We start from the raw sequence: 12,930 nt of genomic DNA, 5'->3' as shown, positions 1-12,930 counted from the left end.
AAGGAGGGCGGGTCAATCGCTGGCCATAAAACACTGCACATTCCTCTCTGGTGTATCTCAGGTGCAGGTATCCACAGGAAGAGAATTAGATAATCTCTATGGTGAATCTCCAAGGTCTAGGACTAGGCTTAATCTGGGTCTAGGAAATCAGCCTTACAGTCTATGGAAAAGACCACTCCAAGCTATACAATAACAGGCAGAATATTCTCTATGGAGGTCATATTTTAGACTGTCAGTGTAAATAAGAATTTGTTCTTAACTGACTTTGCTAATTAAATAAAGGCTAAATAAAATAAAAATATAAATATAATGGTGTTTATTCACTGTCTGCGTGGTAGATGTCAGGCTGCAAGGAGCCTGATTGAAATGACCTAATGGTGGTGTATCCCTAGATATACAACAAGACTTCTCTATGGTGTATCCCTAGAAATACAACAAGACTTCTATACTGCATATCTCTGGAGGTATCATTGATATCATTGTGTTACTCACTGTCTGCGTGGGATGGTGATGGCAGGGCCAGACTGCCCAGTAGTAGGATAAATGTGGCCCCCCTCGCGAGGGGAGATTGTGCCCATCGGTGGCTCAGTGCCATGGTGCAGGTGTTGGCACGCCTCTCCTCTGCTCCTCTACCTACACTCCCGCTCTGCTCGATAGATAGCAGCTCACGCAATCATAGAGTGACACCTGAGAAAGGAGACAGAAGAGAGGTGGGGTTAATATTGCATGCTTTGTGATTTAGCATACAGCCTTATCCATAGACAATTACAATCTGTGCATTCAACTACATACTTAAGTAACACAACCACCACACAACCACTCTGTTGGTTAAAGTCCCACAGTCTCTCTGAAGGTTAAAGTCCCACAGTCTCTCTGAAGGTTAAAGTCCCACAGTCTCTCTGAAGGTTGAGTGGAACAGTAGTGGAGAGGGTAGCAAGTTTTAAGTTCCTCGGCATACACATCACAGACAAACTGAATTGGTCCACTCACACAGACAGCATTGTGAAGAAGGCGCAGCAGCGCCTCTTCAACCTCAGGAGGCTGAAGAAATTCGGCTTGTCACCAAAAGCACTTACAAACTTCTACAGATGCACAATCGAGAGCATCCTGGCGGGCTGTATCACCGCCTGGTACGGCAACTGCTCCACCCTCAACCGTAAGGCTCTCCAGAGGGTAGTGAGATCTGCACAACGCATCACCGGGGGCAAACTACCTGCCCTCCAGGACACCTACACCACCCGATGTCACAGGAAGGCCATAAAGATCATCAAGGACATCAACCACCCGAGCCACTGCCTGTTCACCCCGCTATCATCCAGAAGGCGAGGTCATTACAGGTGTATCAAAGCTGGGACCGAGAGACTGAAAAACAGCTTCTATCTCAAGGCTATCAGACTGTTAAACAGCCACCACTAACATTGAGTGGCTGCTGCCAACACACTGACACTGACTCAACTCCAGCCACATTAATAATGGGAATTGATGGGAAATTATGTAAATATATCACTAGCCACTTTAAACAATGCTACCTTATATAATGTTACTTACCCTACATTATTCATCTCATATGCAGACGTATATACTGTACTCTATATCATCGACTGTATCCTTATGTAATACATGTATCACTAGCCACTTTAACTATGCCACTTTGTTTACATACTCATCTCATATGTATATACTGTACTCAATACCATCTACTGTATCTTGCCTATGCTGCTCTGTATCATCACTCATTCATATATCCTTATGTACATATTCTTTATCCCCTTACACTGTGTACAAGACAGTAGTTTTGGAATTGTTAGTCAGTCTCTCTGATGGTTAAAGTCCCACAGTCTCTCTGAAGGTTAAAGTCCCACAGTCTCTCTGTTGGTTAAAGACCCACAGTCTCTCTGATGGTTAAAGTCCCACAGTCTCTCTGATGGTTAAAGTCCCACAGTCTCTCTGATGGTTAAAGTCCCACCGTCTCTCTGTTGGTTAAAGTCCCACAGTCTCTCTGATGGTTAAAGTCCCACCGTCTCTCTGTTGGTTAAAGTCCCACAGTCTCTCTGCTGGTTAAAGTCCCACAGTCTCTCTGTTGGTTAAAGTCCCACAGTCTCTCTGATGATTAAAGTCTCACAGTCTCTCACACACACAAACAAACACACACCCACACACATAGACCCCCCCCCCTCCCCCCCCCACACACACACACAGACCCACACACACATACACACACAAATTAGTCATCTTCAGCATGCTAACAGTTGAGCACCTCCCTCTCACAAATGGACAGCAAATCACAAAAGGCACCATGCTTATGCAAGCCAGTTATGTCATTATCCTCCCATTTGTCTCAGATAGACAGAGCCAAACATGAACTACAATGGCTGCTGTGCTGCCAAGCCTGCCATAGGTACAGCCAATCTCTGTTTGATGCCTGTCCAAGGCAGAGACAACCAGGAAGGTTTAACTCTTAAATCCCTATTGGCCCCTGTCAACAGTAGCTCACTAAATAGAGAATAGGATGCCATTTGTGACGTATTCTCCTTGGTGCCACTGCCATGCCAGCCCCATACAGCAGCTCTAAATGTCTTCACGACGGTGAAGGAAAATGACTAACGCCTCGGTGCTCTCCATTTATCCCGGCTTATTCCCATGTTATTACAGGGAATCATTCACCTGGAACGGAAAGCCTGCACCGAGGCGCTACGGCACCCAGCTCACAACTCCACTGATTCCTCATCAGTATGTGTGTGTGTGTGTGTGTGTGTGTGTGTGTGTGTGTGTGTGTGTGTGTGTGTGTGTGTGTGTGTGTGTGTGTGTGTGTTCAGAGCGGAGGTGGAGGTGGGGCAAGCTGCAACCACTCAGGCTTGTCCTAACCACTCCCTTCTACCTCCCTACTCACACAAAAAGGGGAACAGTGTAGTAGCCGGGCAGGGTTGTATTTGTCCCTAATTTCCCTGCTTCCTCAACCCAAAAAATACAGAAAACATTTTTTTGGGTGAATGCTGCCTTTCATGGAGATACAGCCAGATAGTGGGAGGTGAATGTACTGCCACTCTTAAGCCATTAATTTGAAGAAAGTGTTGTCATCTTTGTGGAAAACCTATAATTGAATTGAGGAGAGAGACATTGTTTAGGCCTACATCAGTCACTTTCAGCCTGAATAACTGCATATCATTTGACTTGACAGACAGTAACTTACAAAGAACATGTTCATAACAAGAAGAAAGGCAAAATATGACTTGCATGTGAGCTTCTCTCTCTCTCTCTTTCTCTCTCTTTCTCTCCCTCTCTTTTCCCTTATTCCCACGGTTCTGGCAAAAACTTCAGCAATTACAGAACAAACACATCTTTGAAACTTTGAATCGTGACGTGCATTTTGCCGGCTCACTCTGAGATGAAGGCAATGGGAGGACAAAGAGTTTGGTTGAAAGTATCTCACGGCATCAACGGCAACAGTGCTCTCTGCTCCAAATCATCTCTATTGTGTCTCCGAACAAGATGGTGCCACTGCATCAAACCTGATCACTGATCACAGCTAGCTAGGGAGTCATCACTTTCATCTGAGACTTCATTGATTCAATAACACCTCTAACTTTCACCCATCTCGGCAAACAGACTCATGAAACATACATTGCCTGACTGCGACTTGCTGGAACTGACATTATTATTTCATACTTTGCATGTTGTTTTCTCCAGTGAAGCTTCAACAAACAAAGTCTCAAAATGAACAACATGAAGATTAGGATTGTTTTCCATTGTGCCCTAATGAACATAACCCAGGTTTAGAGAACCATCTCTACGGGTTTGAAAATAGAGGCGTTCTTCAGTGACGAGGAGAGACAAACAAGCATACTCAGTCACTCCACATAAAGGCTACCTTCCTAGACCCGTGATGTTGGAGTGCTTTAGAGGCTTTCAGGGAAATGATAGCCACACGCACACAGCCACACCCACACACCCACACACACACACACACACACACACACATTAACAACGTTTACATTTCAATACATCATACTTAACACTGCACTTCGATACACAATACATCTGAATCTCACAGAGCTGCCATTTCATACTCATAAGTTCAATGAAGCCAATGAAACACACCAGTGACAATACGAACAGGTTGGGTGATATCTGAAGGGGTTCGTAGGGAAAACACTTCTTTAATCCTGCCAACATTATTTGACAGAGTACCATTACTCTTCATTCTTTTTATTCAAATCCCTTAAAGCGAAAGTTGAATGAGCCATTGACCTGGATTGGGCTGTGGTGAAAAGCTTTGAGAGATACTCTACTACCTCTCAGCTTCTACGTAAGATCGCTGACCTGTTTTTCTACCCTGTTCAACGAGGTCAAATCAGAGGTCAAATGTCCAAACAATAAGGTCTAAATCTGCAACTCCCTCAAACTACTACACAGCATCAGTCAAACACGAGACACTGTTGAAGTCTACAAACAACAGAACAACTGACACAACTCAGACGACACAACACCCCCCCTACAATTACTTAGAGTATCAAATATCAGTCCAACACCAGGATTTTTTATTTATTTAAATCAACTAACTCTTGGGAGTTTCCTGTCTGCTTCGTTGCTTTGTCTCAATGACACCCTGTGAGGATTGGTGGGTCGAGAGAGTCAAAGTCAAGCGTGTTTACAGCTGAATGCTCTTTGGGGGGACTGATATCTTCTCCCAGCAGACGGTGCAGGGTTGGGAGGATGTGACTTCTCTGGAAGAAGGAGAACCTCTCTCTCTCTCACTCTCTCGCTATCCTCTCACTCCTCTTTCTCTTTCCTCTCTCTCTTTCCTCTCTCTCTTTCCTCTCTCTCTTTCCTCTCTCTCTCTCTCTCTCTCTCTCTCTCTCTCTCTCTCTCTCGCTCACCTATCTCTCTATTTATCCCTGGTCCCTGGAGCAAGGATTCTTCAGAGAGGGGCACCATTGAGGACAAACCATCTCTAGAGGGGGGAAAGTCTCATCCCCCACTACACAGAAAAAGGAGGATGATTTGGTGAAACACTATAGTATCTGAGATCCCTCAGCACTACTACATTTAGCTGGGTTCTCCTACACAGTCTACTGGCTCTCTACTACAGTGAAACCTCATTTAGCTGGGTTCTCCTACACAGTCTACTGGCTGTCTACTACAGTGAAACCCCATTTAGCTGGGTTCTCCTACACAGTCTACTGGCTGTCTACTACAGTGAAACCTCATTTAGCTGGGTTCTCCTACACAGTCTACTGGCTGTCTACTACAGTGAAACCTCATTTATCTGGGTTCTCCTACACAGTCTATTGGCTGTCTACTACAGTGAAACCTCATTTAGCTGGGTTCTCCTACACAGTCTACTGGCTGTCTACTACAGTGAAACCTCATTTAGCTGGGTTCTCCTACACAGTCTACTGGCTCTCTACTACAGTGAAACCTCATTTAGCTGGGTTCTCCTACACAGTCTACTGGCTGTCTACTACAGTGAAACCTCATTTAGCTGGGTTCTCCTACACAGTCTACTGGCTGTCTACTACAGTGAAACCTCATTTAGCTGGGTTCTCCTACACAGTCTACTGGCTGTCTACTACAGTGAAACCTCATTTAGCTGGGTTCTCCTACACAGTCTACTGGCTCTCTACTACAGTGAAACCTCATTTAGCTGGGTTCTCCTACACAGTCTACTGGCTGTCTACTACAGTGAAACCTCATTTAGCTGGGTTCTCCTACACAGTCTACTGGCTCTCTACTACAGTGAAACCTCATTTAGCTGGGTTCTCCTACACAGTCTACTGGCTGTCTACTACAGTGAAACCTCATTTAGCTGGGTTCTCCTACACAGTCTACTGGCTCTCTACTAAAGTGAAACCTCATTTAGCTGGGTTCTCCTACACAGTCTACTGGCTCTCTACTACAGTGAAACCTCATTTAGCTGGGTTCTCCTACACAGTCTACTGGCTGTCTACTACAGTGAAACCTCATTTAGCTGGGTTCTCCTACACAGTCTACTGGCTCTCTACGACAGTGAAACCTCATTTAGCATTGCAAAGATCTAAGCAGGTGTGGGAGGTGTATTTTCACCCACAGCTCAGTCTGGTATTTGTGTGGCGCTTTCTGTTTTATAGAGAGACCCCCGCAGGCGTAATCTGAATGGACGACAGCATGGCAAACGCACACACACACTTTCTCTAACCTACTAGTATGAGTCAGACGCCTAATTGCAGTCTCCCTAAAATCCGGTCCATTCTGTAATGCACAACAAGAATGACCTTCAGCTTGATCATGAGTGTGTGACCAACCCTCAAGAGGTTGAGCGTGAGCGTCTGAAACTCCTAAAGTCACACAGTGAGAAACATGGTGGGTCCATAGCTGTCCTATGAAACATTTACAGCTTCTATCCTTCATTACACTTGCTGTGGAAGAATGAGAGAAGGTGATACTGGTGATTTGGAGGCGCTGAGGCCCAGCGTGATCTCAATCACGTTTAATGACATTGTTTGGATGGCTGACCATATGTGGGCTATAACAGGGGTCAAACACACCTTCTCTGTGTCTTTCTCTGGGGAGGAACATTACCATAGAACACTGGGAGCACGGACACCGTTGGAAGCGTCAAGACAGATGAAACTAAATGAATGTTTCTGTGCGAATTAAATAGTCATGTTTAGATTGTTTCATGAGTTCATAAAGAGCTATGAATGTTGATATGTTTCATTATACTGTAAGTGCTATTGTCACAGCAGATTTCCTCCTCTTCCTCTGAAGAGGTGAAACAAGGATCGAACCAATACGCAGCGTGGTAGGTGTCCATGATTTTTAATAAGAGAAACTAAACGTGAACTAACCGAAACAGTTCCGTGTGGCACAAACACTGACACAGGAAACAATCACCCACAAAATACCCAAAGAACATGGCTGCCTAAATATGGTTCCCAATCAGAGACAACGATAAACACCTCCCTCTGATTGAGAACCAATCTAGGCAACCATAGACTTACATAAACACCTAGAATGAACACAACCCCATAAATCTACAAAAACCCCTAGACAGTACAAACGCCCTAGAAGCAACAAAAACCATACATCCCCCATATCACACCCCGACCTAACCAAAATAATAAAGAAAACAAAGATAACTAAGGCCAGGGCGTGACAGCTATGTCTTTGTTGTTACAGGGAAACTGTTATTTTGTTCGTTGGATAGTTCAAAGTTGGAGTGAGACAGGCACAATCCTATCATTTAAATGAAGTTGATTATAATCTGGGTGTGTATTCCTGTGTTTTCTTTTTAGTGCAAAGAAATGTTAATTCAGGTTGGGTGTGAGTTTCTGCTTGAATTTGGTTAAAAGGACTTTGAGAACTTGTTAGCAAGCTCCTGTGTGCACTACACAGTTTTCTCAAAGACATTATTCTTAAATGAAGACACGTGTAACCACGTTAAGTCTGCCTATCAGTCGACTATTAATTTACTCTGAGTAGTCTGTAATGTATCATGTATGAATTGTTTGAGTGTTAATTATTTTGTGACTAATGAATTCTATAAGTTTAAGTAAATACATTCCTCATTTTACAGAGTCATTCTTTGACTATAAGCTTACAATTTAATAGTTCTATTGGTAGTTGTTATTTACACTATACATGCTTACACCTTGACGTTTCTGATCTGCTTGCGTCAAATGAATGCTATAACATTGGTCGCCAGGATTAGCTATTTGCATCTAGTCTCTTAATAATTGCATAACGGTGCTAGTTTGACATGTCAAATTGAATTATAGTCAAGTGGTAACGCATGACTCGCTATCTTGCTGGATCATTTAGAGACACACAGGGCTTGTTGCATTTATTCACATAATATTGGAGTCAGATTGATAAATGTGTTTATGATTGTATTCAATGTCATTTCTACATAATGCTCGGTTAATTAAATGGTGACCGCTCATCCTCAGTCAATGGGGATTTCTACACCCCTACACACTATGTTAAATGTACTACTGTGTCATTACACTAGGTTTAATGTACTACTGTGTCATTACACTAGGTTTAATGTACTACTGTGTCATTACACTAGGATTAATGTACTACTGTGTCATTACACTAGGTTTAATGTACTACTGTGTCATTACACTAGGCTTAATGTACTACTGTGTCATTACACTAGGTTTAATGTAATACTGTGGCATTACACTAGGTTTAATATACTACTGTGTCATTACACTAGGCTTAAAGTACTACTGTGTCATTACACTAGGTTTAATGTACTACTGTGTCATTAAACTAGGTTGAATGTGCTACTGTGTCATTACACTAGGTTTAATGTACTACTGTGTCATTACACTAGGATTAATGTACTACTGTGTCATTACACTAGGTTTAATGTACTACTGTGTCATTACACTAGGCTTAATGTACTACTGTGTCATTACACTAGGTTTAATGTAATACTGTGGCATTACACTAGGTTTAATATACTACTGTGTCATTACACTAGGCTTAAAGTACTACTGTGTCATTACACTAGGTTTAATGTACTACTGTGTCAACACACTAGGTTTAATGTAATACTGTGTCATTACACTAGGTTTAATGTACTACTGTGTCAACACACTAGGTTTAATGTAATACTGTGTCATTACACTAGGTTTAATGTACTACTGTGTCATTACACTAGGTTTAATATACTACTGCGTCATTACACTAGGTTTAATGTACTACTGTGTCATTACACTAGGTTTAATGTACTACTGTGTCAACACACTAGGTTTAATATACTACTGTGTCATTACACTAGGTTTAATATACTACTGTGTCATTACACTAGGTTTAATATACTACTGTGTCATTACACTAGGTTTAATATACTACTGTGTCATTACACTAGGCTTAAAGTACTACTGTGTCATTACACTAGGTTTAATGTACTACTGTGTCATTACACTAGGCTTAAAGTACTACTGTGTCAACACACTCGGTTTAATGTACTACTGTGTCATTACACTAGGCTTAAAGTACTACTGTGTCAACACACTAGGTTTAATGTACTACTGTGTCATTACACTAGGCTTAAAGTACTACTGTGTCAACACACTAGGTTTAATGTACTACTGTGTCATTACACTAGGCTTAAAGTACTACTGTGTCAACACACTAGGTTTAATGTACTACTGTGTCATTACACTAGGCTTAAAGTACTACTGTGTCAACACACTAGGTTTAAAGTACTACTGTGTCAACACACTAGGTTTAATGTACTACTGTGTCATTACACTAGGTTTACTGTATTGGGATGTGTGTTTTTGCAGGTTTTTTTTCTGCATAGAAAAGTATTAGGTGGCCCTTTTTTTAGGCTGCCTTTGTCCAAACAGTAGAAGAAAGTCTAGGCCTTTTTGTCCTAGACTTGGCACTCTGGCACCGCTTGCCATGCGGTAGTAGAGAGAACAGTCTATGACTGGGGTGGCTGGGGTCTTTGACAATTTTTAGGGCCTTCCTCTGACACCGCCTGGTGTAAAGGTCCTGGATGGCAGGCAGCTTAGCCCCAGTGATGTACTGAGCCGTTCGCACTACCCTCTGTAGTGCCTTTTGGTCAGATGCCGAGCAGTTGCCGTACCAGGCAGTGATGCAACCAGTCACGATGCTCTCGATGTTGCAGCTGTAGAACCTTTTGAGTATCTCAGGACCCATGCCACATCTTTTTAGTTTCCTGAGAGGGAATAGGCTTTGTCGTGCCCTCTTCACGACTGTCTTGGTGTATTTGGACCATTATAGTTTGTTGTTGATGTGGACACCAAGGAACGAATAAAATAATGTATAAATATTATAACAAGAAATGTCGGAGTGGCATTGACTAAAACACAGTAGAATAGAACACGGTATACATATGAGATGAGTAAAGCTGTATGTAAACATTATTAAAGTGACTATTGTTCCATTATTAAAGTGACCAGTGATTCCATGTCTATGTATATAGGACAGCAGCCTCTAAGGTGCAGGGTTGAGAAACCAGGTGGTAGCTGGCTAGTGATGGCTATTTAACCATCTGATAGCCTTGAGATAGAAGCTGTTTTTCAGTCTCTTGGTCCCAGCTTTGTTGCACCTGTACTGACCTCGCCTTCTGGTGGTTAATATCCTAGATTATCTTTTTTTGACATCAGGTGCTGTATCTGTCCTGGAGGGCAGGCAGTGGCCCACTGTGTTGCGTTGGGCAGACCCCACTACCCTCTGGAGAGCCCTGTGGTTGTGGGGGTTCAGTTGCCATACCAGGCGGTGATACAGCCTATCAGGATGCTCTCAATTGTGCATCTGTAAAAGTTTCTGAGGGTCTTAGGGGCCATGGCTGAATTTCTTCAGCCTCCTGAGGTTGAAGAGGCGCCACACTGTCTGCGTGGGTGGACAATTTCAGATTGTCAGTGATGTGTACGCAGAGGAACTTGAAGCTTGTCGATGATGATCCTGTCGATGTGGATAGGGGGGTGCTCCCTCTGCTGTTTCCTGAAGTCCACGATCAGCTCCTGTGTTTTGTTGACGTTGAGGGAGAGGTTATTTTCCTGGCACCACTCCGCCAGAGCCCTCACCTCCTCCCTGTGGGCTGTCTCGTCATTGTTGGTAATCAAACCTACTACTTTTGTTGTTGTAGTGTCTTCTGCAAACTTGATGACTGAGTTGGAGGCGTGAGTGGCCACGCAGTCATGGGTGAACAGGGAGTACACGAGGGGGCTGAGCACACACCCTTGTGGGGCCCCTGTGTTGAGGATCAGCAAAGTGGCGGTGTTGTTTCCTACCTTCAACAACTGGGGGCAGCCAGTCAGGAAGTCCAGGACCCAGGTGCACAGGGTGGGGTTCAGACCCAGGGCCCCGAGCTTAATAATAAGCTTGGAGGGTACTATGATGTTGAAGGCTGAGCTATAGTCAATCATGGGGCTATCATGGGGCCCCCATTGATTTGTTTTAATGTTTGCATCACTCAGATAGCATAAACCATGGTAAAATGTGTAGAATTGCAGGAAATGTGCTTAAAAACTGCACAATTGTATCTGCGCCATACGGCAAAATGTGTAGAATTGCAGGAAAGTAGGTTTAAAACAGCATTTTGTCACTGTGGCCAACAGGAGGGACTTTAACATTTTCAGTCAGCAACCGCACAATTGGCCAAACCCTTGGCCATGCCCACGCCCACCACATAAGCCCCATTTTTATCCAGAAAAAAAACTGTTTTTGGATATGGTGTTTAACCTTGTTTTCACTCCTTACAAAAACATTGAAACAATTAGCTACAGCTCTGCACATTGCATACATAATTTAACAGTATCACTGCATAATAACACCCTAAATGAATCTGTGTTTTCACATTAGAATGTGAAACAGAAGCAGAGCTAAGACTTTACTATTGCCTGAAGGATCAATAGCACCATGGAGGCCTGGAACACATATTCATGAAGATACACCTGACAGATAAAATCATAGCCCTTTTACTGTTAATAAAAGTAGCTGAAACACTTTGGTTGCAAAATGTTTAAATCATAAAACATTTGACTCTAGGGCACAAGAGATCTGAGATGTGGAAGTTTAGTGACTTGAATCAATTCATTTTTTGAAAGGATAAAAAAAACATTTTAAACTAGCATATTGAAAAACCACATGAGCAAACACTATTCACCATGGTTTCAATAAAAGGCTAAGGCAGCATCCCAAATGACATCCTATGGGGTCTATAGGGCACTGGTCAAATGTAGTGCGCTATATAGGGAATATGGTGCCTTTTGGGACACAGCCTAAGCCTCGTCACCACAGCTATAGAGAGGTCTCTGGGTGTAGAATAGCGCAAAAATCTACAAAGAGGATTTTTCTGAGTAATAGCTTTTAACGCCACAGATAAAGTGTGAGGATAAAGAAGTTGACTTTTAGTGAAGTGTGGAGCAGGGAGCTGGAGCCACTGTGGTGTGACTGTGGCTGTCGAGCTGGCTGGATTATGTGCCTTACGAGTCCATTGGGACCAGTAGGAATCAGGTCCAGTTAAGCACTTCTTCTCTACACCACAGTGGCTAATTACTAGAGCAGAGAGAGACTCTGAAATGCATCCTAAATGGCCCCCTATTCCTTAACAGTGCGCTACTTTTGACCAGAACCAATAGGGAATAGAGTGCCATTTGGGGCACAGCTGTGGAGAGCAGCCCCCTGAGTTACCTCCAGGTATTATGGGAGTGAACAGACGAGCCTCGGAGGACATGCTATCACAACACACTGCACTGCCAAGCTGACACAGACTGAAAACGAGCTTCAGCGGTCATAAAAGATTTCTGAAATACCTTTGCCCCCAGTGCAAAGTATCTCACACAAGTTAATGGTGCGATTACACTAATAAGGGCGAAGCAGGGAGGAGGAAAGAGAGAGGGAGGGAGGGAGAGAGGGACAGACAGTCACAGAGAGGGAGAGAGTGATGAAGGGAGGGAAAGAGAGAGGCTCAGAGGGGATTCATTAACAGGTGATTCTAGGATACACTGAGTGCCTACAGACAGCAGTCTGAGTCTATGACCCAAACAGCACCCTTTTTCTTACATGGGGCTCTTGTCAAAAGTAGTGCACTATTAAAGAATAAGGTGCTGTTTGGGCTGTAGTCTGGGTCCGTGTCCTGGGTGCACCGGCTGGTCTCCTTGTGACGATTGTCACAGCCATTTGATGGCCATTTGATCTCTTCCTCTCACGCTGTCCAGCTGAGCAGTGCCAAAGTGGATCAATACCTGCCTTAACAATACCCTCGGATCGCTCTCACACCGTCCCATTCTTAATAAACTGGGACTAGGACTGTGGACACTGGACAGACAGACAGAGGAGGGGATAGGGTCGGCATACTAAGCTACCTCTTGAGGTCAACCAACCAGGGCTGGGATGGACTTTGAACTGGCAAAGTGGGGAGGGAGACAAGTCTGCATATATTAGGGCCAGACTTTTGCAGTA

The 12,930-nt window shown here is 43.6% G+C and overlaps 1 protein-coding gene across 21 annotated transcripts in view; it reads right to left on the bottom strand.

Annotated features, from left to right (window-relative positions):
* The window catches only part of ptprfa (protein tyrosine phosphatase receptor type Fa), a 399,275-nt gene that overhangs the window by 252,352 nt on the left and 133,993 nt on the right, over nucleotides 1-12,930 (bottom strand). For all 21 annotated transcript variants that reach the window (XM_036978457.1, XM_036978456.1, XM_036978463.1 and 18 more), the window contains exon 2: nucleotides 493-687. In XM_036978457.1, coding sequence (XP_036834352.1) covers nucleotides 493-595 — 103 coding nt within the window. In that variant the 5' untranslated portion in view covers nucleotides 596-687. The remainder of the gene's footprint in view (nucleotides 1-492; nucleotides 688-12,930) is intronic.

The sequence above is a fragment of the Oncorhynchus mykiss genome, chromosome 5 (assembly GCF_013265735.2).
Source record: "Oncorhynchus mykiss isolate Arlee chromosome 5, USDA_OmykA_1.1, whole genome shotgun sequence".
Lineage (NCBI taxonomy): Eukaryota > Metazoa > Chordata > Actinopteri > Salmoniformes > Salmonidae > Oncorhynchus > Oncorhynchus mykiss.
The sequence above is the reverse complement of the archived record's forward strand: the minus strand, read 5'-3'. Positions and strand labels throughout refer to the sequence as shown.